General features: G+C 56.5%; 1 protein-coding gene across 1 annotated transcript; it reads right to left on the minus strand.

Annotated features, from left to right (window-relative positions):
• Positions 1-1179: 1179 nt before the first annotated feature.
• ACACB (acetyl-CoA carboxylase beta) lies at positions 1180-23025 on the minus strand. Its single transcript, XM_059863307.1, has 53 exons — positions 22857-23025; positions 22024-22469; positions 21231-21357; positions 20710-20848; positions 20335-20444; positions 20093-20174; positions 19572-19670; positions 19192-19301; positions 18830-18940; positions 18463-18672; positions 17983-18153; positions 17588-17749; positions 17239-17402; positions 16566-16716; positions 16384-16487; positions 15732-15813; positions 15043-15188; positions 14816-14966; positions 14605-14739; positions 14043-14189; positions 13778-13966; positions 13373-13473; positions 13205-13293; positions 13004-13128; positions 12612-12725; positions 12416-12529; positions 11971-12060; positions 11759-11877; positions 11392-11529; positions 10900-10978; positions 10701-10808; positions 10466-10522; positions 9848-9889; positions 9564-9779; positions 9325-9480; positions 8822-9025; positions 8207-8362; positions 7829-7951; positions 7236-7505; positions 6815-6912; positions 6550-6670; positions 6260-6370; positions 5907-6050; positions 5706-5826; positions 5464-5560; positions 5214-5310; positions 4873-5008; positions 4390-4567; positions 4165-4277; positions 3502-3656; positions 3183-3353; positions 2552-2688; positions 1180-2430 (listed from the first exon to the last, which is right to left on the minus strand). The coding sequence occupies exons 2-53, from the start codon at positions 22458-22460 to the stop codon at positions 2304-2306; spliced, it is 7134 nt and encodes a 2377-aa protein (XP_059719290.1). The 5' UTR covers positions 22461-22469; positions 22857-23025; the 3' UTR covers positions 1180-2303.
• Between the last annotated feature and the right edge of the window lie 191 nt (positions 23026-23216).

A 23216-nucleotide genomic window follows, 5' to 3' on the forward strand; every position in this document is an offset into this window, starting at 1 on the left:
TTACTATTTGTAAATTTATTTATATTTATTGTTATGAAAAGAAATTATGTGAACTGAGCACTGTTCAATTTGTATAATGCTGCAGTAACCTGTTTTTCAGCCACTAAATTATTCATCATCAGAACCACAACCATCTTATCACAGTTTTTACACTACATTTCTTTAATAAGCACTTTTGATACTGTGAAATTCATGCTTTTAAAAAATTCAGAGACCAAATATTGTCACTGTACCTTTCATAATAGTCTTTGCTAATTAACTAAAAAACCTGATTCCAATGTAGCTTTTAAAAAAATATTTCACACCCTGCTTTGTACTTGTTAACATACATTGCAAATAATGTGATGAAACATCTGAAATATGTTGGAATTTAGCATTTAGTCTACTTATACCTCTGTGATCAAAAAGTGATATTTATATCTTGGGTTTTGTCTGTTCCCGTGCATTCAGAGAATTTCCCGGTGCCGTATCCAGGTGCTCCCAGGCTTTTCTCTCCCACACCCATCCATGGATTAAAGCTGGAGGGTGCAGGATGCTGGAGTGGCCCCAAAGGGCACTTTCTTGCTTGAAAATATGAAGATCAGGGGCTTGGAAACATCTGTGCCTGTATCCTCCCAGTGCATCCCTCCACAGCAACCTCTTCCAAAGGGCACCATGATGCTCCACGTCATAATTTATTGTCCAAGGACAAATGTGATGAATGATCCTTTGCTGTGACCGGTGTCACCTACAATGTCTTTGCTTTTTTAAATAAACATTTCTTAGCACTATGCCTGGGGCATTCTGGATGTGCTGTGTGGTGCCTGCTCTAGTGTCATGCTGGGCTTTCCCAAGCTTCATTCCCTTTACAGACTCCATGGCCAAGTTGAAGGTGGATCCTTGGCTCAAATCCTCCAGGAGAGTAAGAGTTTACAGGTATTTACTGTAAGAGTTTACAGGTATTCACTCTAAGAGTTTACAGGTATTTACTCTAAGAGTTCTTCCTCTGTGGTGTCACCCTGTTCCTGAAACCCTCTGAAATGCCTGGAAAAGCTCTGGAGTGGGGACAGGGGCTGGCAGGAGGGATGCTCAGAGCTGCCCTACCCCAAACAGGTCCTGTGCCACAGAAAAGGGGCTGCCCAGTGCCAGAGACACCAGGCCCTGCTCAGGACAATGACAGAAGACACAGAGGTCAGGGAGTGACCTGGGAGCTGAGCTCACTTTATTGCCTGTCAGCAGTGACACCTTCCAGCCAGGAAGTGACTCACAAGACCCTTCCCATCCCCACCCCAGGACAGGGAGACCTCCTGCAGACTCTGTGGGATGCTCCAGCCCCAGGAGGTGTCCAACACCTTCACCCCAGGGCAATACCAGCACTGCACTTGAGCCAGCTGTCCCACCTTCCATTGCCATCCCACCTCCTCCTTTTGAGCCCAAGGTAAATCTGTGCTGGGGAAATGACACAGCCAGAGGCACTGGAAAACTTCAAATTTCCCCTCCATGACCGAGATGATCAAAGGCTACCTGAGCAGCAGGGTACAGGTCCCAGCAGGTGACAGCTCCCCCTGGCTCTGCTGCTTTCAACGAGGAACCAGGTCACTGGGCCAGGAGCACCTGGAGGCATCCTCCCTCCTCTCCATGCTCTGCAGGAGCCAGAAAGGACATGAGATGGGTGAGAGGCACAGCCAGGTCAGCCAAAGCCTGGTGGATCCTTGGACATTCCCATGGGAGCAGCTCCCAGATTAGCTCATCGAGATCTTTCCTGGGCCATCAGCTACTCACAGCCACATCTACTCTTTGCCCCCCAGTGAGGGGAAGGATGACAGAAATTGCTCTTCACAGTTTATAAAGCATCACTTGGAGGCTGCTTCTCATTTCCTGATCTTGCTGCCTGGTCAGCTTGAACCCAGCCAGCTGGACACTGGCCCTGGCCAGGGGTCTGTGCCTCCAGCTCTGTCCAGTCTCATGAGACGTGTCTGACCTGGTGCTTGTTTGAAAGACCAAGGGCTGGCAACTAAAACAGGAAAATATTTTGGATTCTTTTTAAAACCAAGTTCTGCACCAGCTCCAGATTCCAGGCTTGGCTCGGGACAAGTTCATCTTCTGCCAAGCTGCCCCTCTGGCAGCACCCCCAGTGCCAGAGGGGACTCTGCATGGATGGCAAGACCATCTCCATGGCTTAAAATACTTAAAAGCACTGGTGTCCTTTATTTAGGCACATGAGCAAGAGTCCAAGGCTTCAGTTCAAGGGCTGAGGAACCAGGGGGGCAGGTGAGGTCTGGCTGTGTCCTGGTACTTCTCCTACCCTGTGGTGATTGCCCAGCTCAGGAGGGATCATCAGTGTCCACCCTGGACAGGAGATGGGCAACCTGGGCCTTCTGTGGGCCGGTGATGTGCTGAGCCATCTGCACGATGCAGTCCATGGTCAGCTCGGGGTTGGCCTGGAGCAAGCTGCAAGGCACAGGGCAGAGAGAGGTTTTCTGAGATGCTAAAGTAAGAACTGCCTGGGCACCACCACCTGTTGTTCCCATCCCAGAGACCCCTTCTCATGCCAGCTCCCACAGGCACTCACCTCCGGATGTGTTTGAGGATGTAGTCCCGCCTCAGGTACTTGATGTTCTCCCTGATGGCTGACTGGGTGCCATCCTCCTCCTGCATGTGCTTCTCCAGCCACTCCACCACCACCTGGTTGTTGTCCCAGAGGTAGCCCTGGAGAAAGCAGCACTGTGGGAAAGGGGTTCTGCTGCCTGCAAAGCCCAAGCACCCCTCTTCCTCTTGGAGTCTCAAATCCAGGCCATGGGATTTTTCTTCCCTGTCCTGCACCTATCTGCAAGCCATTTAAAAAGCAAAAAGGTAAAACATGGTTCCTTTGCAGGTCCTACTTCCTGAGGCAGGCACAGTAACATGTCTTTCATTTGAGAGCAGCTCAAATGCTAAAAATTCCACTTTTGCCCTGGGAAGTAAAAAATGTTTATTTGGGGACCATTTTGCCATTGCTGAGCATCAGCACCCAACTGGAGTCACCTGATTTGAAGAGCCAGCCCCAGCTCAGGGCTGCTTCACCACCCATCCTCACACATTTCCATCACACACTGAAACACCACTGAAACCTCTGAATGGTGGCAGAGCGAGGTGAGATCCCTCGGGATCCCTCGGGATGCCCTGCCTGCGGAGGTGCCTCAGGGAGCCGGGGCTGGGGGTACCTTCTCAGCTCCTTCCGTCTCCATGAACCAGCGCCGCAGCATGGACTGGATGTGGATGTGGCTGAGCTCGCTGTTGGCCTTCAGCACCTCCCCCTTCACCACCTCCTCCAGCAGCAGCCGCCGCAGTCGCCAGTAGAGGAAGGAGCGGGCGCTCTTCCACTCCAGGATGTCCTGCGAAAACCGGAGCACAGCCCGGATTTGCCGGCGGCGGCTCCAGCTCCGGCGGGATGAAGGGCAGAGGGCAGGGATGTCACAGGGAAGGGATTTTCCCCCCACCTTTGCCTGTCACCTCAGAGCCCCTCCCCTGCACCCGGCTCACCGTGATGACCCCTTTCTCCTGCATGCGGCCCGGGGTGTCGTGCAGGTCTGCGAAGCGCACGGCCACCTGGTGGTACACGGGCAGCAGCAGCTCCTCCCGCGCCTTCAGCTGCTTCTCCAGCTGCTTGCGCTGCGCCTCCGACAGCTCGGGGGACCCTGCGGGACACAGCGGGCTGAGCAGCACCCCGGTGATGCCACCAGTGCATGCCCTCTGTGCTCCCATATCAGCCACCACGCCCAGTGCCACGGCTCTTTCCTTGGCACACTGACACCAGAGCCATACAAGCCACAAAGAGGTCACACCACGCTCAGTGCCTGCTACATGAGAGGAGAGATGGCATTTGCAAGGACTTTGTGGGACCATGTTGTAGCAGGCTGGAGGGACATGGGGGAAGGGAACTCCCAATGCAGCAGGAACAGTTCAATGTGGCCATGGCCATCCTTCATCTCAAAGCATGGGAAAAGACCCCAGCCCCATTGAAAAAGGCCCCAGGAGATACAGGTGTTCTAAAGCACCACCACATCCTCTCAGCTCCACCAACAGAAAAGACAAAGAGTTTTCACAGGACAGTAAAGGACCCCTGGTGGTTGCCACCAAAGTGCTTGAGCCTCATGTTTACCTTACCACCACCAATGTCCACAACTCCAAACTCCCCTTCCTTACCCAGCTGTTCAACAAGCTTGGCATAAACTGTATCAATCCTTCTCATGGTCTTCAACAAATCCTTCTTTCTGAACTTGATCTCCACTGTTCCTCCAGGCTCCAAAATGCCTCCCCTGCAAGGGAAGTTTGGTAAAGCAAGGACTGGTGTGCATGGGAGAATAAATCCTAGGCGGCTGACACACATGGATGTTTTGGATGACACACACAGGTGTTCAGGATGCTGACCTGCTCTCCTTGTCAGCATAGAGCTCCACGTGCAGGGGGTTGATGGTGGAGTCGATGACCACCCAGGAGCCGCCGCGTAGCTCGGCGTGAGGGGGGATGTACACCAGGACAGGCTGCTTGAAGTCCCGCAGGCTGTCCACAATGAAGGCACCGAACTTCAGCATCTGGTCATACATGTCTGAAAGCCAAAGGGACTCAGAGGCTGGGTGTCCCAATTGCCACTGTCCCAGCCTCCTCCCAGCTGCCCAAAGACACCTCGTCTATTGGAGAGACAAAGCACCCTGCAAAACCAGCCAGCAGGAAGCCACCAAGCCCTGGGACCTCTGCCCTGTGATCCCTCATGACCTCCCCAGCCCAACCCCACATCCCAGAGTGGTGCATACCCTGGTAGGCTGGGCCATGCCAGGACCCTGTGGTGTGGCAGAGGTGACAGAGGTTTGTCCCACCATGTTCCCATGGTGTGTGCATCCCAAGCACAGGTACCTTTCATGCCACTGGAGAAGCCTCTCCAGTTGGCAAAGATCATCAGTGGGAGGTGCTCCCGGTTGAAGTCCCGAATGGCCTGGGCTGTTTTAAAAGCAGAGTCTGGGAACCAGACCTGTCCAGCCTGCTGGATTATCTGGAAAAGACAGGGAGCAGCTGAGACTGTGCCAGCTCTTCCTGGCATGCCGCATAAAACAGCTGGAAGAAAACAAACTGCCCCAGCACCCTTGATTTCACCTCAATTAAGGAAAATTATGCCCAAGGATCATGCTGAGCTATTACTCCTCCCTTCCCTCCAGTTCCTCTCAGATGCCACCTGGCCCCAGCTGTAGCCCACTCACCTTTGCCTCTGAGTCCAGGTTGGCAGGGTCAGCGGGTATTGTCACCTCCACGGTGCGGGTCTCAACAGCGATGACGCCCACAGGGAGACCTCCCAACCTATGGCAGGGCAGGGTGGGCTCAGCAAGGCCAGTTCCCCTCCACCCCACCCCACCAGAGAGCTGCTCCCTCTCCACCATCCCAAAAGCAGTGCCACAGCCAGGGCTTGAAGGTGAGGGGCGACTCATGCAGGATCCCTGCTCTGGGCAGTACCTTGCTCTGCCAACCACCACGGTCTGAGCCCATGGCTTCATGATCTCCATGAAGCTACCCTGGTCGAAGAAGCCACTCTGCCAGGTTCCTTTGAGAGCTGCAGAGCACAGGAAAACATGGAGTGGTGCAAGGGCAAGCCCTGAAAGGTTCCTGAGCACCAACCCACAGCCAAGAGCATCTTCTGCATCTACAGGATGCATTTGGGAGCAGTGCTGCACTGGCCTTGGGTTGTTCTCACTTACTTGGATGGGGTCTCCCTGCCAGCATCCACCTGGGGTCATAGGGGACTTTGGAAGGGACAAAACCAATTTCTCTTTCAACAGGGTCAACTATGGCAGTGACAGGCACTGGGCTCTGGTTATCCTGTAAGGGAGACCCCGAGGGCAGGTCACCAGCCAGGTATGGGTGACATCCCCCACCTCCCCCCTGCAGCACCCTCCTACCTTGGGTATGTATGAGAGCCACTGCAGGATGGTGTAGACCCCCTCAAAGTCATCTGGGACAGTGACATGGGAAACACCATTGTTGTGCATGATCTGTACTCCTCCCAGCTGGTTGTTGGATGTGTAAACCTCCCGTCCCAGCACCTAGGGGAACACATGGGGCTCTGCTGACACAGGACCTGCTCCATTGCTCTGTCTGTCAGCCCAAACCTCTGCACAGCCAAATTCCCTCTAGGCTGAGGCTGAATCTCCACCTCTGTCCAGGCTGATGTTCCATGGGACAGGGAAGGAGCCCACAAAGGTAGTGGTGAGATGGACAGTGCCATGGAGGACATGCAGCCAGAGATTGGTACCTTGTTGAGAGCTGTGACACCCGTGAGGATGATGTGGGAGTTCTCCACCTGGATCACACGCTGGCCCAGCCTCACCAGGTAGGCACCGATCCCGATGGAACGACAACTCACCTGGGCAGACACAAAGGGACATGTGGGTCACTGGGGCTGCAGCACAGACCATGAGCACCTGCAGAAGGATGCTGTGAAGGGCTCAGCCTCCTTGTTGCATCCTGTTACCCCTCCCATGGTGACTTTAAGAGCCAGCAGGAGAGAGGAGAGGAGCAGAGAGGGGAAGGGCCCCACTGTACCATGCTGATGGTCACTATTTCGTCATAGGCACGGGAGGACTCCCCAGCAATGGTACCAGCAGCTCTCAGGTTTTCCACCCCAAATCCATTGTCCTTCCCAATGATGTCCAGCAGGACATACCTGCAGAGAAAGAGGAGCTGTGGTGTGGGAAGCACTCACCTGCACTGATGCGCCTGGCAGGATGCTGAGGTGGGAACTGCATCCTGGTGAGGTTAGGGCAGAGCTTGGGGTGGCTCTGTGTGTGTCATAGGATATGGGACTCACCTGGACTCTCCACCTTCCTCCACGTGCTCACAGCGCACCGAGTTCATGCTGCTGATCCTCGTGTAGTCCTGGGGAGTCAGGTACAGGTACCTGAACCCCTGCAAGGAAAGAGGAGAAGGATGACTTGAGGAGCCCCCCACCCACATGTTCATGTGGTGGCCCTTTCCCAAATCTATCCCAAATCATGCTGTGCAGCAGCTCAGGGACCAGAGCTGGACAGAGCAGCCATGCCAGCACTGACACCTTCACCTCCATCACCTGGGAGAAGCCAAAGGAACCATCCCCATGGTGCTGGGCACAGGTATGGCCTCACTCCTGCTCTAATCCCACAACTTGACATCCCAGTTTAACTCTGCTCATCCCTTCCCCAGCTAGATCCTCTGTTGTTTCCTGTGCTGCAGGAGGGGAGGTGCCCACACACCTTGTAGGGCTCAGCTGGGTCCACCCAGGCCACCTGGAACATGTGCTTGATCTCCTCAGCGAAGCCGATGCGGGCGCCGCTGTTGGCGGCGATGTAGATGCGGGGGATGCCCTCGGCCCGCGCCAGCTCCGAGGCCCTCAGGAACACCAGGTCCTCCTCAGGCCCAAAGGAGCCAATCTTGTGTGTGATGTCATTGCAGATGAGCACAATGTCCCGGCCTTTGGGGTACTCGGGGGTCTTCAGCTTCATTTTGAAAGCAACCATCCCCACCTGCCTCGAAACAGCACAAGGTTACAGGGAAGAATCTCCAGAGAATCACAGAGTCACAGAATCATTTACAGAATCACAGAATTAACCAGGTTGGAAAAGACCTCCAAGATCATTGCGGCCAATGCTTGACTGATCACCACTTTGTCAACTAGACCAGCGTACTGAGTGCCACGTCCAAGAGACACAGGGGCTGAGCTGCAGGTGGCATTAATCAACAGCCAAAATGGTTGACGAGCATCTCCCAAGCTTTAAACACAGCCAGACAAAGCCACCAGCCATTCCCACCTGCTTCCTCTGCCCAATTCCAAATCATTCCCTGCTACCTCGTTCCCTCCAGGGACCCTGTTCATCTGCACGAGGTGCCCCTGAGAGTCCAGGACCAGCTCAGTGTAGGTCATGATGTCCTTGGGATACAGGTCCGAGGAGCCCCACAGCTTGAAGAGAGCCTGTGGAGACACAGCACATTGCTTGGGATGGTTTGGCTTGGAAGAGACCTTAAAGACCATCTAGTTTCAGGAATTCCAAGAGCTCGGAATTGGTTTAGAAACGTTTCATACAACAAAAATGTTGGAGCTTGGGCTTTTTTTGTTTTCTCATTCGACAGCCCGAGAAGAGGGACCTTTTCCTCAGGTGGGAATATCTGGGGAGGGTGGGGATAAAGAGCAGTAATTCAGAGTCTCTTTCTGCTCAGCCAGACTCACCTGCCTGATCATCTCTGGGAAGTCGTACACGTAGGTGGTGCCCAAGGACTGTGCCTGGAAGCGCTTGGCCTGAAGCAGGTCCTTGGTGACATAGGGGGTGTTGATGAGCATCCCATGCTGCGGCCCCTGCTTGTCCCCATACGACTGGAACATGATCTGGAGAGAAAAGCAGAGCATTGGTTGCCTTCCCTGGATGTCATGGTGACTCTTTTTCTGGAGCACTGCTGAGCCCTGCTTGGTCAAGGCGTTTTCCCACCCATTTTTTCACTATTGAGGGGACTGTCACACTTATGTGCTGCCAGTACTAGTGACACCCTAACACTGACCATAACCTCCAGCGTTCAAAACTGCCAGCTCCACACCAGCATGAACCCAAGGAACCCAACTGGATGAAGCTCAGCATATTTTGAATAAAGCACCACCCCAACTGGATGCCGAGATATGGATGAAACCAATCCAGCTGTGGGAATGCTGTTGGAAGTCTGGGGGCTCTGGGCAGACCAGCACTGTGGGTGCACAAAGAGTTTTGCAGAAGCTCCCCCAAAGCTCTGCTGGAGCTGGCAGCACTCAGGCAGCCATGGCTGGGTTCCTGAAGTCACTGCTGGGGTTACTCACGCTGCCAGTGCCAGGGTCCCTCACTTCCTTGTAGAGGCTGATGTCCAGGTAATATCCGGACTCATTGGTGAGGAAGAGGCGAATGGGGATGGCAGTGGCAGTGGGCGTCAGGCGGATGTTGATCTTCACCTCAGCCTGCAGCACCCGCAGCTTCCAGAGGCGGTTGCCATAGCGCATCACCATGGAGCGCACCGACTCCTCAATCTGCACAGGGATGACACATGGGGGTTGGTGACCCCAGGGACAACGCTGAGCACACAATGCCACAGCTGGAGCAGCCCTGTTGCATGTCCACCCCAAACAGCCACTTAGGATTTGCTTTGGGTGAGCCCCCTCTGTCTCTCCATGCCTCCTGGTTGGGCCTGGTGCTGATATCCACCCTCTCCACTGGGGACAGGGAGAGGTGGTGGGGGGAGGCTGCCCATCTGTGCAATGGTCCTGAACACAGGAGATGAAAGAGCAACTTTTCCAGGACAGAGGAAGCAAGACCCCAAGAAACACACCTTGGACGGGTCCATGATGACAGTGGGCACAAAGTTGAGGAAGATGTGGTTGCAGTCAGTGCGCACGATGGTGTTGTTGAAGGCCACCTCCAGCTCATCCATGGCCTCCAGGAGCAGCCGCTCGCCCTCGTTCTGCAGGTACTCGAAGGAAGCCTCCTGTGATGGAGCAGGTGGCTCAGCAGGGGCCAGGCCACCCCCGCACCCTCACTGTGCCCCCGGGCGCCCCGGCGCCACCCTGCCTTGGTGATGAGGTCGGAGTGGCGCACGATGGCGCGGATGAAGAAGCGGTAGTCGGTGGCCTCGGTGCCCGCCTGAACCTTGGCAGCCCCCAGGTACAGGTGCATCTTGTGGTTGGCACAGGGGATGGCCGTCAGGTCGAAGTTGCGCATGCGGCTCAGCTCCAGCTGGAAGGCGAGCGCCGGCTCCAGGTGCCGGTAGATCCGATCCTCTGCGAACTGCCAGGCACAGCCGTGAGCCAGGGCCGTGCCCGCGCCGCGCCGGCACCGCTCCCACGGGATCTTACCTCGTCCCTGGCTCTGAACGTGAAGAACTTTGGGAATTCTCTCTGCAGCAAAAAGGAGAGAGAAGACAACGTGAATAGGCTTAGCCTGCAGAGGATTGTTCTGATTCTTCATGAAAAATAAAAAAACCTTGCAGGCTTTGTTCTCCCCCAAAGGAGAAAAGGGCTGCGAGGGATTGATTAGATTGGATTTTAGGAAGAAATTGTTCCCTGTAGGGGAGGTAAACCCTTGGCACAGGCTGCCCAGAGAAGCTGTGGCTGCCCCATCCCTGGAAGTGTCCCAGGCCAGGTTGGAAAGGGCTTGGAAAAACCTGGGAGAGTGGAGAGTTCCACCCCATGGCAAGGAGTGGAACAGGATGAACTCTAAGATCCCTTCCCACCCAAACCACTCTGGGCTTCTACTCTGTGATGGCTTCTAAAGGCACCTTAAAGCTATGGAGTGGCTCTGCAGGAACCACGTTACTGGAAGCATGAGCAGGATAAAGGATGATACAGGAGATGAATCACTCGTTGAATTGCTCATTAATTAATTCCCAGCTCCTGAAGCACAGTGGGTCTATTCATCACTCAGTGCTGTGTCTGTAAGGTATTTATAGACATCAGAATCTCAGTTGCACTCACCTGCTGGGCAATGAGGAACGTGATTCTCCGGAGACCATGTTCAACGAGGATATTTTTCTACACAGAAACAGAAGATGCCACCAGTTGAGAGAGCTTAAACATCTTCACCAGGGGAGCAAACAAAACCTAAACTGCAGCACTTTGGGGTGCACTACATGGAGAGGAGGCAATGTCTTGGAGTACAGTGTTCTGGCTTGCAGGGTTTACAAAAGAGGGTCCAGCCCCAGCAACAGACCTTGGACTGGGCAAAGGCTCTGAAGATGGGCACCAGCTTCTCATCTTCCATGTGGTCAGCTGAGCAGAGTGCAATGTTGAGGATGTGGATTGGCTCCTCACGGATGTTCTGGTAACAAAACCCTACAGTCAACCCTGGCCAGCAGCATCAGTGCTGTCCCAACACCACCTGGGGGTACCAGCAGCAGCTTCATGCCTACCTTGGTGTCCTCCTCATCACTGAGGAGCCCGCTGTCCGACGAGGAGTTGGAGAAGCACGAGATCACTTCATCAAAGTTCCTGCCCAAACAGCAGAGGTGGGGTCACAAGACAGCACATTGTGCCCACCCCCTGCGTGAAGGGACAGCACCAGGGACCCACTGAGACAGGGACACAGGTACCAGCACAATGGCCCCACCATCCCACAGCAAATCCACAGCTTATGAAATGCAGCTCTGAGCTCTGCTGCATTAATGTGCAGAGGAGTTTAACCTGTGCCATGCAAGCTTTTCCCACATTCCACGTGTCCTCAAAAGCCACCTCATGTCCCCACAAGGTACTGTACTGAGAATACCCAGTCTGCAGCTATGGTGGGAAATGGAGCTACCTCTAGCACCGCCCAGCTGCCCCCAGCTGTGGCTCTTCCACACCATTTTGCTCTCCAATGACCCAAAATGCACAAACACTGGTCAGGTGTGTCTCTGCACCCCCACCTTGTGAAGTCCTCAAATCTGCGGAAGGCCACCATGACTCCCATCCTCTGGCTCGTGGGGGAGAAGCCACTGTCCATGAAGAGCTCAGTGCTGTGCCGGGCCAGGTCAGGGTTGGAGATGCTGATAGGGACGGATATCCTGCCATGGGGAGCAAGTGTCAGCTTTGGGGAAGGCACCCTGTGGGACCACACAGCTCCCACAGGGAGCCATGACCCGGAGAGGACTCATCCTGCTCCACTGGCAACAGGACAGTGTGGTGGCAGCACCCACTTTGCACAGAGGGGATGATACAAACCCCAAAGCTTTGTGAAAAGAAAAGCTTTGTGTCCAGGGGAGCAGGACAGGTGTGTGGGAGGGACCCCTGTACCTGTTGGGGTGGGAGGAGGGCAGCATGAACTGGAACTCCACGAGGCAGATGCCATCAGAGAGCTGCCGGTGCTGCAGGCTGTGCAGCTCGTAGGCGATATAGCCCCGCCGCACGTACACCTGTGAGGGGACACAGGAGGTGCCACCTTGCCCCTGCACTCCTGGGCCCCCCCATGCCACCCTCGGGCTCCCTCTGTGCCCCTCAGGCCTCACCTCCAGTGCTGCCATGCGCACCACCTTGTTGGTGTGGTAGAAGAACATGGGAAGCACATCAAAGATGGAGGTTTCTGACAGGATCAGTTTCTGCGGGAAGAAAGCAAAATTTAGGGCAAGGATGAAGTGAGACCTCCCTGCTCCATTTAGGGGGACCCTCAATGTGGAGCTGTGCAGGACTGGTCACCAAGGTGCCACAGAACACCCAGCCCACCATGGGGAAACCACAAGAGCCAGACATGGATCCACACATCTGTTCCCTCCCAAATGGAACATGGAGCAATGGATAGGGACTGGCAGCATTGGGGTGCACCCCCTCCTCTGCTCCACACAGCCACTAAAGCAGGGCTTTGAGTGATTTTGTTTTTAAGACTAAACCACTTGCAGCCAGACCCCCTCCCCAAAGCCACCCAAATTCCCTCTGGAAAAACACATAATTCCCAACCTTCAGGTTCTCAGGGCAGTACTCATGTCCGTACATGTCGATAGCAGAGATGAAGATGGACTCAACCTGGTTGTGCCGCAGCTCGTAGGAGGGCATGTGAGAGGCAATGAGCACCTGCCAGGGGAGAGAGGAGCTGGGAGCCTGGGGGACAGGGATGGGGACAGGAATGGGATGGCACTGCATGGTGCTGGCTGACCTGCCGGGCTCTCAGAGCCACTTTGGAGTGCTCGGTCTTGCTGAGCTGTGTCAGCTCATGGAGGATGGTCGTCAGCTCATCTGTCAGCGTGGGGTCACGGCCACACAGCTGGTCCTGCAATGTCACAACCACCATGGCTCAGCTCTGGCTCCTCACTGTGTGGGATGGCTTCATCCTCCACCCCAGCCCCATGCAGCCAAAGGGGACAAGATCCAAGGCACTAAAATGGGCTCTCTTTGACCCAAGCATAGTCAAACAACACCACAGAGGGAAGATAATTAAAATAAAGCGATAAGGAGGCAGGAATGGACACTTAAGAAATGCAGAGCTGCTTTGACTCTTCCCTACCACCAGCTTTTGCTCCTGGAGTCTCAGGCACAAGTTGTACTCACAATTAACATGATCACCAGCTGGTTCTTCTTGGCCACCTGGGCATGGGAGAAGATGCTCTCCAGCACAGGGGTCATGTTGGGTTTGCACTGCTCCCGCAGGCTGATGACACACTTGTCGTAGTGAGCTGTGGGGCAGGGTCTGGTGAGCTCTGCAGCTCCTCCAGAGCCCTGCAGCTCCCCCAGAGAGCCCTGAGCCCTCACCATGCTGGAACTGTGTCTCCACTTGCAGGTAGCGCCTGAGCAGGTCCAGCACCACTGCCTTCATGTAGCCCCGGATGCCACTGCGGTACCTGGGGAGCAAAGAGCCCATCATGCTGTGAGGAGGTGCCCATGGGGGGACATGGGGGTCAGAGACAGCACGGGGCTCACCTCTGCACCAGCTGCACCAGGCTCTGTGTGTTCATGAAGAAGACTTCCCGCTCAGCCTTCCTCTGCAGCGTGGCTGCGTGGGTGTCCAGCACGTTGGCGATCTGTGGGGAGAGGGGACAAGGTCCATGGTGGCTCAGGGGCACAAGGCTGCCAGCTACTCTTTTGTTTACTCCACCCAGAGCCTTTCCCTTGTTGTTTTTTTTTCCCCAAAGTGAAAAATGCAAAGTGACAAATTAATATAAAAAAGAAAGGCACACATAGAGAAGCAAACACACATATAAAATATCAACCTCCACATATTTCCCTTGCTCATTTCATTTGTTATAAAATCTTGGCAGCACAAATCAAAGCAGGAGCTCCCAGCTGGCTCCAGTGAAGAGGATGTGAGCCCCTTTTGCCACTGACCTGCTGGCTGGGGAAGCGGCAGAGCACGGAGGTGATGTTGCTGGCGTACTGCGCCATCACCTTCCGGATGGACTTCTCCACAGCCAGCGGGATCCGTCCCGAAATGCTCGTCATGATCTCCTGCAGCTCCAGCAGGGGCAGGGCAGGGTCCCGCAGGGTCTTCATCAGCTGTGCCACCCACTCCTTCACCTGCAGGAGCAGAAGCTGGTGCTACTGAACTTGCCCTCACAGCAACTGGGTGGGACACCTGGAGCCTGGCACCCACCTTGGTCTTGAAGTAGGGCTCAGGCAGGCAGTAGCCGTTCATGATGTTGGTCAGGTTGTCCAGAACGTTGCGCAGAACCTGGTGCTGCTTCTCACCAGTGATGGGAAGGGTCTGCTGGGCTGGGAGCCCCCCTGTGAATGGCTGTGCCTGGAGAGGGCAGAGGGAGGTGAGCTGAACTGTTGCTGTTGGCAGAAACAGAGCTCCTGAGAGCTGCAGCTGCCCTAGGAACCCAGCATAACCCATGCTTTGGGTCAGGTATGAGGAAGCACCTGACATTGAGCATAGTGGATCTGCCAGAGTCTCATGATGAAAATAACATGGAAAAACTGGGGATTTTAGTGCTATAAATGCACTTTTTTAGTGCATGTGAGCTCCTGCACATCGAGAAAGCAGAGCAATCCATGTGAAGCAGCACTTGAACCCAAAGACAGCCCAAGGACGTGACAAGACCTTCACTGTGATGCCACATCAGGGCAGCTCCTCCATTTTGTCCCCTAGGGAGCACTCCCAGGGTGCCAAGTGGGAGCTGGCAGGAAGGCACGGCAGCCCCTAGGAGACTTACAGGCTTCACTTTGGAGGGATCATCGAGCTGGAGGCGGGCGATGATACAGCCGGCCTCCAGCAGCGCTCCCGGCCGCTTGACATAGTTCAGCTTCCCCGCCTCCTCCACCGCCAGCGTCATGACGATCTTCATCACCTGGGGAAGAAGGGACACAGTCACCAAGCCAGCAGCCCCAAAAATGTTGCTCCTCCAGCTCTTCTGCAAAGCTCACCTCGATCTCCGCATAAACCTTCCCCTCATCCACGTGGCCGCCGTCCTCCACCATGTATTGCAGCAGCTTCCCCGCGCAGGGCGAGCGCAACACCGTCGGGTCCTTCTCCTTCTCAAAGGTGCACGTTTTGTTGCCAATGGTGATCCGGTACCTAAGGGACAGGGAAAGGTGTCACCAGCTGGCTGGTGGCCATCGGGAAGGGGGATGGGGGCCCTGGCAGGGGGTACCTGTCGATCTCCTCTTTCATGTAGGTGGTGTAGCTGCAGCCGTCGTAGGAGAGCAGCAGCCCCCCGTCGTTGAGCCGGTGCACGTCGATCTCGATGTGCGTGCGGTTCATGATGACCACGTAGGTGGTCAGCGACTGGCGGGCCACCTGCGGGCAGGGGACACCCTCAGTGCAACCCCAAACCACACTGAACAGCGAGGCTGGGAGCTGGAGGGGCACCTCCCCATGCTCAGTGCAATGGCTGCTGCCATGGGATGGGGCTGTGCTGGGAAGGCAGGAGGCACAACATCAGGCTGCACCAAGGAGCTGTTCAACTCTGCCCAGAACTGGTTTAACTCAACTCACAGCCCAGAACTCGTTTAACTCACAGCCCAGAGCTCATGCTATACATGGCCCACCTGCCATTTTCATTGTGAGTAAGGAGTTTTGCATGAACTCCAATTAATTTGGTTTAAAAGCAAGAAAATGAAGTTCCTTAATCAACTCAGGGCAATGGGGTGTATGAAAATGTCTGTCAGGTTAAAATGAGGTTATTAAGGTTATGAGGTTATTAAGCTCATTTTTATGCTGCCCATTTTTAAAGGACAGCTTTGTATTTTTTTCAGTTTTCTCCCTTGGGACAGGAGCATGTCCCTGACCCCTTGAGAAGCACTGTGGCTGGTTTGGGGGGGAGCACAGCCCTGCCCTCACCTGCAGAATGTACTTCACACCCTCATAGATGAGCTCCACATCAACGATGTTCAGCAAAGAGGCTGCTGGCAGCACCTGGCCCCTGAAACACAATGGAGGGATCAGGCCCCAGGGCATTCCCAGCCTCTCCAAGTCAGCAGTGCTCCCAGTCCTGGTGGGAGGGCACAATGGTGACCAGAGGGGACAAGTGTCAGCTTTAAGTGACCCACATGAGCACCATGCACAGCCAGATCTGGAGGGAGGCCAGACACTGGGAAAACACTCAGATAAGGCACATGGGAGAGCCCTGGGAGTCCTCCAAGGCTGGAGGAATAACCTTGATATTCAACAACAAAAGCAAACTGCACAGCCAAGCCACTTCCCCTTGAAAACTGCTTTCCCAGCCATGGGAAGCCTTTCCTACTGTCGAGACAAAGTGACAGCTGAGGATCCAGATACCCCTGTCCCTGCCTGTCACAGCACTACTGTCACTAAATTTGTAAAGCAAAACTGGAAGGAAGACACCCCAGAAGAACAACACTTAGGTCTCCATTGTTGCTGCCCCAATCCTGGAATTGCTCAAGGCCATGCTGGATGATGCTTGGAGCAACCTGATCTGGTAGAAGGTGCCTCCCACATGACTGAGCTTCCCCAGGCAGCCCCCACTCCTCACCTCTCCAGTGTGTGCAGGAAGTCACTCATGCACGTTCTGAAAGCAGCATCTGCCACGTTCAGGGCACCACAGACAACCCCCAGCATCGTGTCTGGCTTCTCTGCCTGTGGGGGAAAAAACATAACAGGGTTTGGGTCTTAGTCCAAGGGAGGGGAGTGGTGATCCCAGGGTATCACCCCCACCTGCACTTTCTCAGCAATCAGGTGGTCCAGCCAGCCTGTGTGTATCTCGTTGTTCTGGAAGCTCTCTGTCTCCAGCAGCTTGATCAGGTACTCCACCGTGGTCCGGAAATCCCCACGGATAGACAGCTCCTTCAGGGCCACCACCATGTTCCTTTTAGGGAGAAAAGCCCTTCATTAATGACCAAGAAGGTGGCACTTGGCTCCAAGCAGAGGGAACTGGGGAGCTTCAGGACCTAGGGCAATGAGCTCCTGAGGTGATGAGCTCCTGAGCTCCCAGCACCTTTATAATCACTGCATGGTTTGGGTTGGAATCGACCTTAAAAATTCTCTTGTTCCACCCCCTGCCATGGACAGCTACACCTTCCACTAGATCAAGTTACTCCAAGCCCCATCAGCCTATCCATGAAACTGCTGCTCAGTTCCTGACAGACACTGCTGCTCATGGGCACTAAGCAATGCTCAGCAGATGACTTCAACATGTCCTTGAGGATCAGGTGGATGAACTGGGGCCGTAGCACCACCACAGTCCCAAAAATTCTGGCTTTGGCCAGGCAGCCAGGTGCTTAGCACAGCAGCACCGTTCTGTCAGATAAAAACCACTTTTCCCAGCTCACACACCAATTGTGACTCTTCCCAAGGACACACGCCCTCCAACTCATCCCGCCACACTCACGAGGTGGCCTCCTCCCGGTTTTCTCCCCATGAGAAGCAGTGTCCAAACTGGGAATCAGCAAACTCGTGCAGCCCACCGGCTGCTGCCACACTGAAGTACCCCCACACGTTCTTGCTGCTGCGGAAGTTCAGCTCCTGCACCGTCCCCGAGCTGGGCTTGAAACCCTGAGCCAAAACAGAGCAGAGATGGAGGAACTAGGACTGAGACTCCTGCAGCAAGACAGGCAAGGGGAACCCCCATGGACTGCAGCGATCCTGTGAACATTGTCTGGCTGGGGAGGACCATGCCCAGGTCAACCCCACAGGTGGCAGAGTCCCCTCGTCCCCACCCCGACCTGACCCCAGCTCACCTCCTCGGGGTTCTCGCTGGTGATCCGAGCAGCAATGACGTGGCCCCTGGGCACGGGGGGGTTGGAGGGGCTGTGGAAGGAGATGGGGGTGTCCCCCCAGGGGCTCTCCCCATACAGCACCCGGATGTCTTTTATCCTGTGCAAGGGGATGCCCATTGCAATCTGCAGGAGAGACAAAGGCCTGAGCTGCCAGGGAGACACCGACAGAGAGTCTGAAAGGAGAGTTTCCAATGGGAAGCCAGAGTAGAGGGAAAGCTGCCACACCTCTTTCATCTGCACCCTCCATGCTGGGATATGGGGCAGCTTCCCTCTGCCAGGCTCCAGCCCAATGCTTCTTCCTAAATGCCCAAACTGCCTCCTCCAACACCCCTGGAGAGAGCTGTGTGTGCAGGTACCTGCAGCTGCGCAGCCGGGAGGTTCACGTCCGCCACCATCTCCGTGCACGGGTGCTCCACCTGCAGCCGGGGGTTCAGCTCCAGGAAGTGGAAGTTCCCGTCCTCCTCGTACAGATACTCCACGGTGCCTGCACTGACGTACCCAACCATCTGCGCCAGGCGGACAGCGCACTGCGGGAGAGGGAAACCCCTGGATCATGGAATCCCGGCTTGGAAGGGACTCGCAGGATCGGCATCCCGCTCCTGATTGTGTAGAGGATACCCCCAAAACCCCACCGTGTTCCTGAAAGTCCAAACGCTCCCTGGACTCTGGCACAGTTAGGGCTGTGATCGCTTCCCTGGGGAGACTGATCTTGCGCCCGACCACCCTGGACAAGGAGTCCTGCTCAGCTCAGGGATCCCTCCCTTCTTTACAACCCCAATAAACCCAGCCCAGTTTCCCACTAAAACCTCGTGCTGTCCCTAGATTAGGCCACCCACCTTCTCCATCATCTCAGTGACAGCGGGGGCAGCGATGGTGGCAGGTGCCTCCTCAATGATCTTCTGGTGGCGGCGCTGGATGGAGCAGTCCCGGCTGAAGAGGGAGATGGCGTTGCCGTACTCATCTGCCAGGACCTGCACCTCCAGGTGCCGTGCGTGCCGCGCCAGCTGCATCAGGAAAATGGGAGATCCGGGCGCCTCCGCCTGCACCTGCGGCGGGGGAGAGGGTCGTGCTCCGGCATCAACCCCCAAAGTTCATCCCAGGATGGAGACAGAGCTGCGGCAGGAAGTGGGAGGTGCCCCGGGTGGGAGCAGGACCCTGCCGGGATGGGACAGAACAGGGATGGGGGTTCCAGGCACCTCTCACCTGCCGGAAACAGGCACTAAATTCCTCTGCTGCCTCCACTTTTCGGATGCCTTTGCCCCCGCCACCTTCTGCTGCCTTGATCATCAGGGGGTAGCCAATCCTCACAGCCACCTGAGAGGGTCAGAGCTGGGGTGACTGTAGTGTTCTGGCCCCAGCACACCACCCTGACAGCCCACACAATTCCAGGCATCCCTGAGCAGGATTATGTCAGGTGGCATTCATTCAGTGGGACAAACTGCTGCTGGCACCACCTTGTGTCACTGTGGTGTGTGCTGAGAGGCCAGAAGGGCCAGGGCAGGCAGGCTCTGAGGAGGAATCATGGTGGGCAAGAGATAAGCAGCTGCCTACAGGCTCAGCTTTACCTCCAGGCCTTCCTCCACGTCCTTCACGCAGCCCTGCGCGTACGTCTCCAGGGGGATGCTGATGGCCTGCTGATGATTCTGGTCCTCCTCAGACCACTGAGCCACCAGACCTGCAGATTTGGCCAGGGCTGTGGTCACCACCAGCTGGGATGCCATGCTGGGTGTGCCCAGGGAGCTGAGGATTACATCATTTCTCCTGTTTCCATGCACTCCATCTCCAAAATCCCCCTGCCCAAATCACCTGCTGCAATGGGGTCCCCAGTACGTGTGGTCAGATGGACCAAGGACCCCAATCCTGGTGCTTGTTTTGGGGGAAAGGAGAGGCAGGGAGGAGGAAAGAGGGGAGCAGGGAGGGTGTGGGGGCTGTGAGGAGGACTCACCACTCCCACTCCACGGCAGTGTGGGGATCTCCAGGGTCTGAGCCACGATGGTGGAGGCAACTTTGTCCCCCAGCGCCCACATGGCATCACTGGGGGGACCTTTGGAGAGGGAGAGAAGGACTGAGGGGGTGCTCAATCCACCAATCCATCCCCACATCACTGAGTCAGCCCCACCAGCCTTCTGCAAGGACTGGGGTTGCAAGAACCCCCCCAGATCCACTGCCCAGCTCAGGACAAAGCTCAACCCTTCTCCAAGGGGAGCTCAGGCTGGGAATCCCACAAGGTCTGCTCCCACCCAATGTTCCTCTGTGAACACTGCATCAGCCTGAACATTACAGGGAAAACCCAGAAAACAGCAGGATTCCTGGGAATGCCCCAGGAAACCAGCCTGAGGACTGCCACTCCATTGGTTGGGCATGCCAGAGGCACCAAAGGGGCATTCCCAGTGCAGTGTCCCTGGCAGTGACTGTGAGGGCACACACCAGCCCAACAGCCAGCACGGAGAAGCAGTGAGACCTTACCTAGGAAAGCTATCCCATTTTTCTGCAGCAGCTCTGGCAGCTTGTGGTTCTCGGAGGCGTGTCCCCAGCCAGCCCACACCGCCTGGCACAAGGAGAAGCAGCAGTGGGAGCGTTACCCCTGTGCTGGCACCTCCCACCATGCCCAGCTCCTCAGCACATGGACATCACCCCCTTCTGGGGTGACCCCTCTGCCCAGGAACTGCCCTTGGCAAGGAGGTGGGAGACACACAAATGGCCAGTACCTGGACTGGGATCCGTTTGGAAATGTCCACGATCAGCTCCACGTTGGCGTAGTTGTTGTTGTTTGTCCCTCCAGGGACAGGCACGTAGTGATCTGCCATCTTGATGTACTCTGCAAGACAGCAGGGGGAGTGATGGGAGCCAGATCTCTGTGCCAGATCCCTGAACCAGATCCCCCAAGCCAGATCCCCTTCCCAAATCCTCCATCCTGGGGAGGCTGGAGCAGGGAAAAATTATTTACTCCTGGATTTGGCTGTGCAGGAGTGAAGTGTGTGACGCCAGGCTGTGCAGAGCCCTCATATGCCAGACAGCAAAGGGCTGCCCCAGCTCAGCCCCAGGTAGGGAACTTCCTTTTTGGGGATATTTTCAGGAACTACCTGCGTTAGCCTTGAGGTCCTCGGGGGTGACCATGACCACGAAGCGAATGGCGCGCTCGTTGCGGAACATCTCGTAGGCCCAGCGGCGGATGGAGCGCATGCACTTCACAGCAGCAATGCCATTGTTGGCAATGAGGACCTGGGGGCACAGGGACAGGGGGTGGCAGGGTGAACCCTGTCCTTGCTACCCCAAGGGACAGCAGTGCAGTGGCAAGGGATGGGTGTGGAGCAAAGCAGGAGGGATGGGTTAACCAAGAGATTTCTGACTCCTCAACAACACTGCCGATGTCTGGCACTGGGGATAACCAAGGATGGGGTTTTGGCCGTCGTTTGTGCCAAGCTGCTGCGTGGGGTTCCCCCTCCCAGCCCATGAGAGCGAGTGAAACCACGGAATGAACAGCTCTAGGCTGCCATTGCTCCAAGCCTGGCAGACACAGGAGATTTGGGCAGTGCTCGAAGATGTCCCTGCGAAAAGCAGTGACCCCCTAGCCAGGCACAAGCAGGGACATGTGGGGACAGACCTTCTCGATGACACGGTTGCCCCCAAAGCGGGTGACGAACTCGGCTGGGGAGGCAACGGAAAAATCCCGCTGCAGGTCCATCTTCCTGTGGCTCCTCTTTGCCAGGTTCAGCCCCGACATACTGGGCCTGTGGCGGGATGTGGTGGCTGTCACTGAGCCCAGGGTCACCCCAGAGAGCCCAGAACCACTCCAGTGAGCCCTCCCCCAGCCCCAAAGCCCTTCAAACCCTGTCCTGCAAAGGTCACCAACCATATCTACAATGTGACTCAGGAAATTCCTTATTTGTGTGGAAGGATGGAAGAGCAGCACAGATACTGCTGGCAGCACCACCTCAAACCCAGCGTTGCAAGAGCCACCGTCGGGCTGTCGAGTGTCACAACACGTCCCTGCAGCTAAAGGTTTGTTATTTTTAGCCAGAGCAGAGCAGCTGGAGGAGGCAGGCAGCAGCACTTGGCTTCCAAGTTGTTTCTTCTGGATATATCAGCTGTGCTCTCATGGGAGCTGCCCGGTGCAGCCAGCAGGGAGTGAGCTGCCCCACATCCAAACTAGAGATTTCGGAGGCACTCCCTGCCCGGGTTGTTGCAGGTGGCACTGCTGTCGCACAGCCAAGGACACTGGCTCTCCCCCTTCAAAGGGAGCAGGATTGGGGGCATCACCTTGTGGTTCCGAGAAGCACCAGCACGTGTGCACCCCAATTTTACCAACAGCAATGTACCCACCACAAGCACCCGCCCTCCCTAACCGGGACATCCCTACCCGGCCGCGCTCCGACCATCGGGGTTGCCATCCGTACCTGATGCCAGCATTGGGCTCCACAAGGGCGCTCACGGTGGGGGGCTCGGGGACGGTACCCGCCACCCCGGCCAGGCTGCTGCGCCGCCGGCCCACCCTGAAGGCCGTGGCCATCAGCTCATCATCGGAGGAGTTGTCGTCGAAGGAGCCCAGCACGAACTTGGCGAGGGTCGGGCGGCGCAGCGCCGCGGGGTTGTACACGGCGAGCTGCTCCTGCTCCGAGCCCGCCCGCCCGGCCCGCGGCGGCCGGCCCGGGGGGCTCTGCCGGCCCGGGGGGCTCTGCCGGCCCGGGGGGCTCGGCCGCGCCGGGGGCCCGGCTGTGGGGGGCGGCCCCGCAGGGCTCTCCTCCGGCTCATTCTCCTGCTCGCACCGAGAGTTGGACATTTTGGCCCAAAGGAGCAGCAGCACAGCGAGCAGGAGCAGCGCAGCCGCCAGCATTCACGGGCCCTGGGGGAGACGGAGCACGCCGGTCACGGCTGTGCCGCTGAAAACACGGCCCCGTCCCGCAGCGCCCGGTGCCGGCCGCACTCAGCCGGAGCTGTTTCCCCTGCTCCGTGAGGAGCCGGGGGGTGACACGGCCTCGCCTGCCCGGCCCTCACGGCACCCTCGGGATGGCGGCTCCCAGCCCGGCCCTCACACCGGGGGGCGTTGAACGGGACCCCCGAAGCGCGGTAAGTGCGGTCGATTATCCCCGTCAGAGCTGGGCATGGGGGCGAGGGAAAAGCGCCACGGCCTCCTCAGCCCCTCACCTTCCCCTCAACCCCTCACGTTCCCCTCAGCCCCCCACCCTCCCCTCAGCCCTCCCCACTCTCCCCTCAGCCCTCGCCCCCTCACCATGGCTACCAGCCCCGTGCCCCCTCCGCGCCAGGTCACGCCGGGCTCCCGGGTCACTGCGGTGTCACCGGTCAGTCCGTGTGTCCATCTGTCCCTCCCCGCTCCCCGGGCCGGAGCCCACGCGGTGGCAGGGCCGCCCCCAAGGGAAGCACGGGCCCCCCCTCTCCCCGGTTGTTCCAGTTTGGTCTCACACGTGACGGTCACGTCAAGCACAAATATTTCCCTGCTAACGTGTCTGGAAAACTTCTGCTGGAGATGAGGGTGGAAGGAGGGAGGGGGACACCCGATCCTTGGGGGACAAAGGTGCCCTGGCCCTGTGCCTGGTCACGGGGACGAGGACAAGGACATGCTCATGGGTTT

This window comes from Haemorhous mexicanus, chromosome 19, assembly GCF_027477595.1.
Source record: "Haemorhous mexicanus isolate bHaeMex1 chromosome 19, bHaeMex1.pri, whole genome shotgun sequence".
Lineage (NCBI taxonomy): Eukaryota > Metazoa > Chordata > Aves > Passeriformes > Fringillidae > Haemorhous > Haemorhous mexicanus.

Excerpts from the sequence above, each read along its gene's own strand:
- ACACB (XM_059863307.1), bottom strand. The coding sequence starts at position 22,460 with ATGCTGGCGGCTGCGCTGCTCCTGCTCGCTGTGCTGCTGCTCCTTTGG. Across the intron at positions 18,673-18,829 it reads TTAGTGCCTGTTTCCGGCAG|GTGCAGGCGGAGGCGCCCGG; the intron begins GTGAGAGGTGCC and ends CCCCCGCCGCAG. Across the intron at positions 10,979-11,391 it reads AGATTTGAGGACTTCACAAG|GAACTTTGATGAAGTGATCT; the intron begins GTGGGGGTGCAG and ends CTGTTTGGGCAG.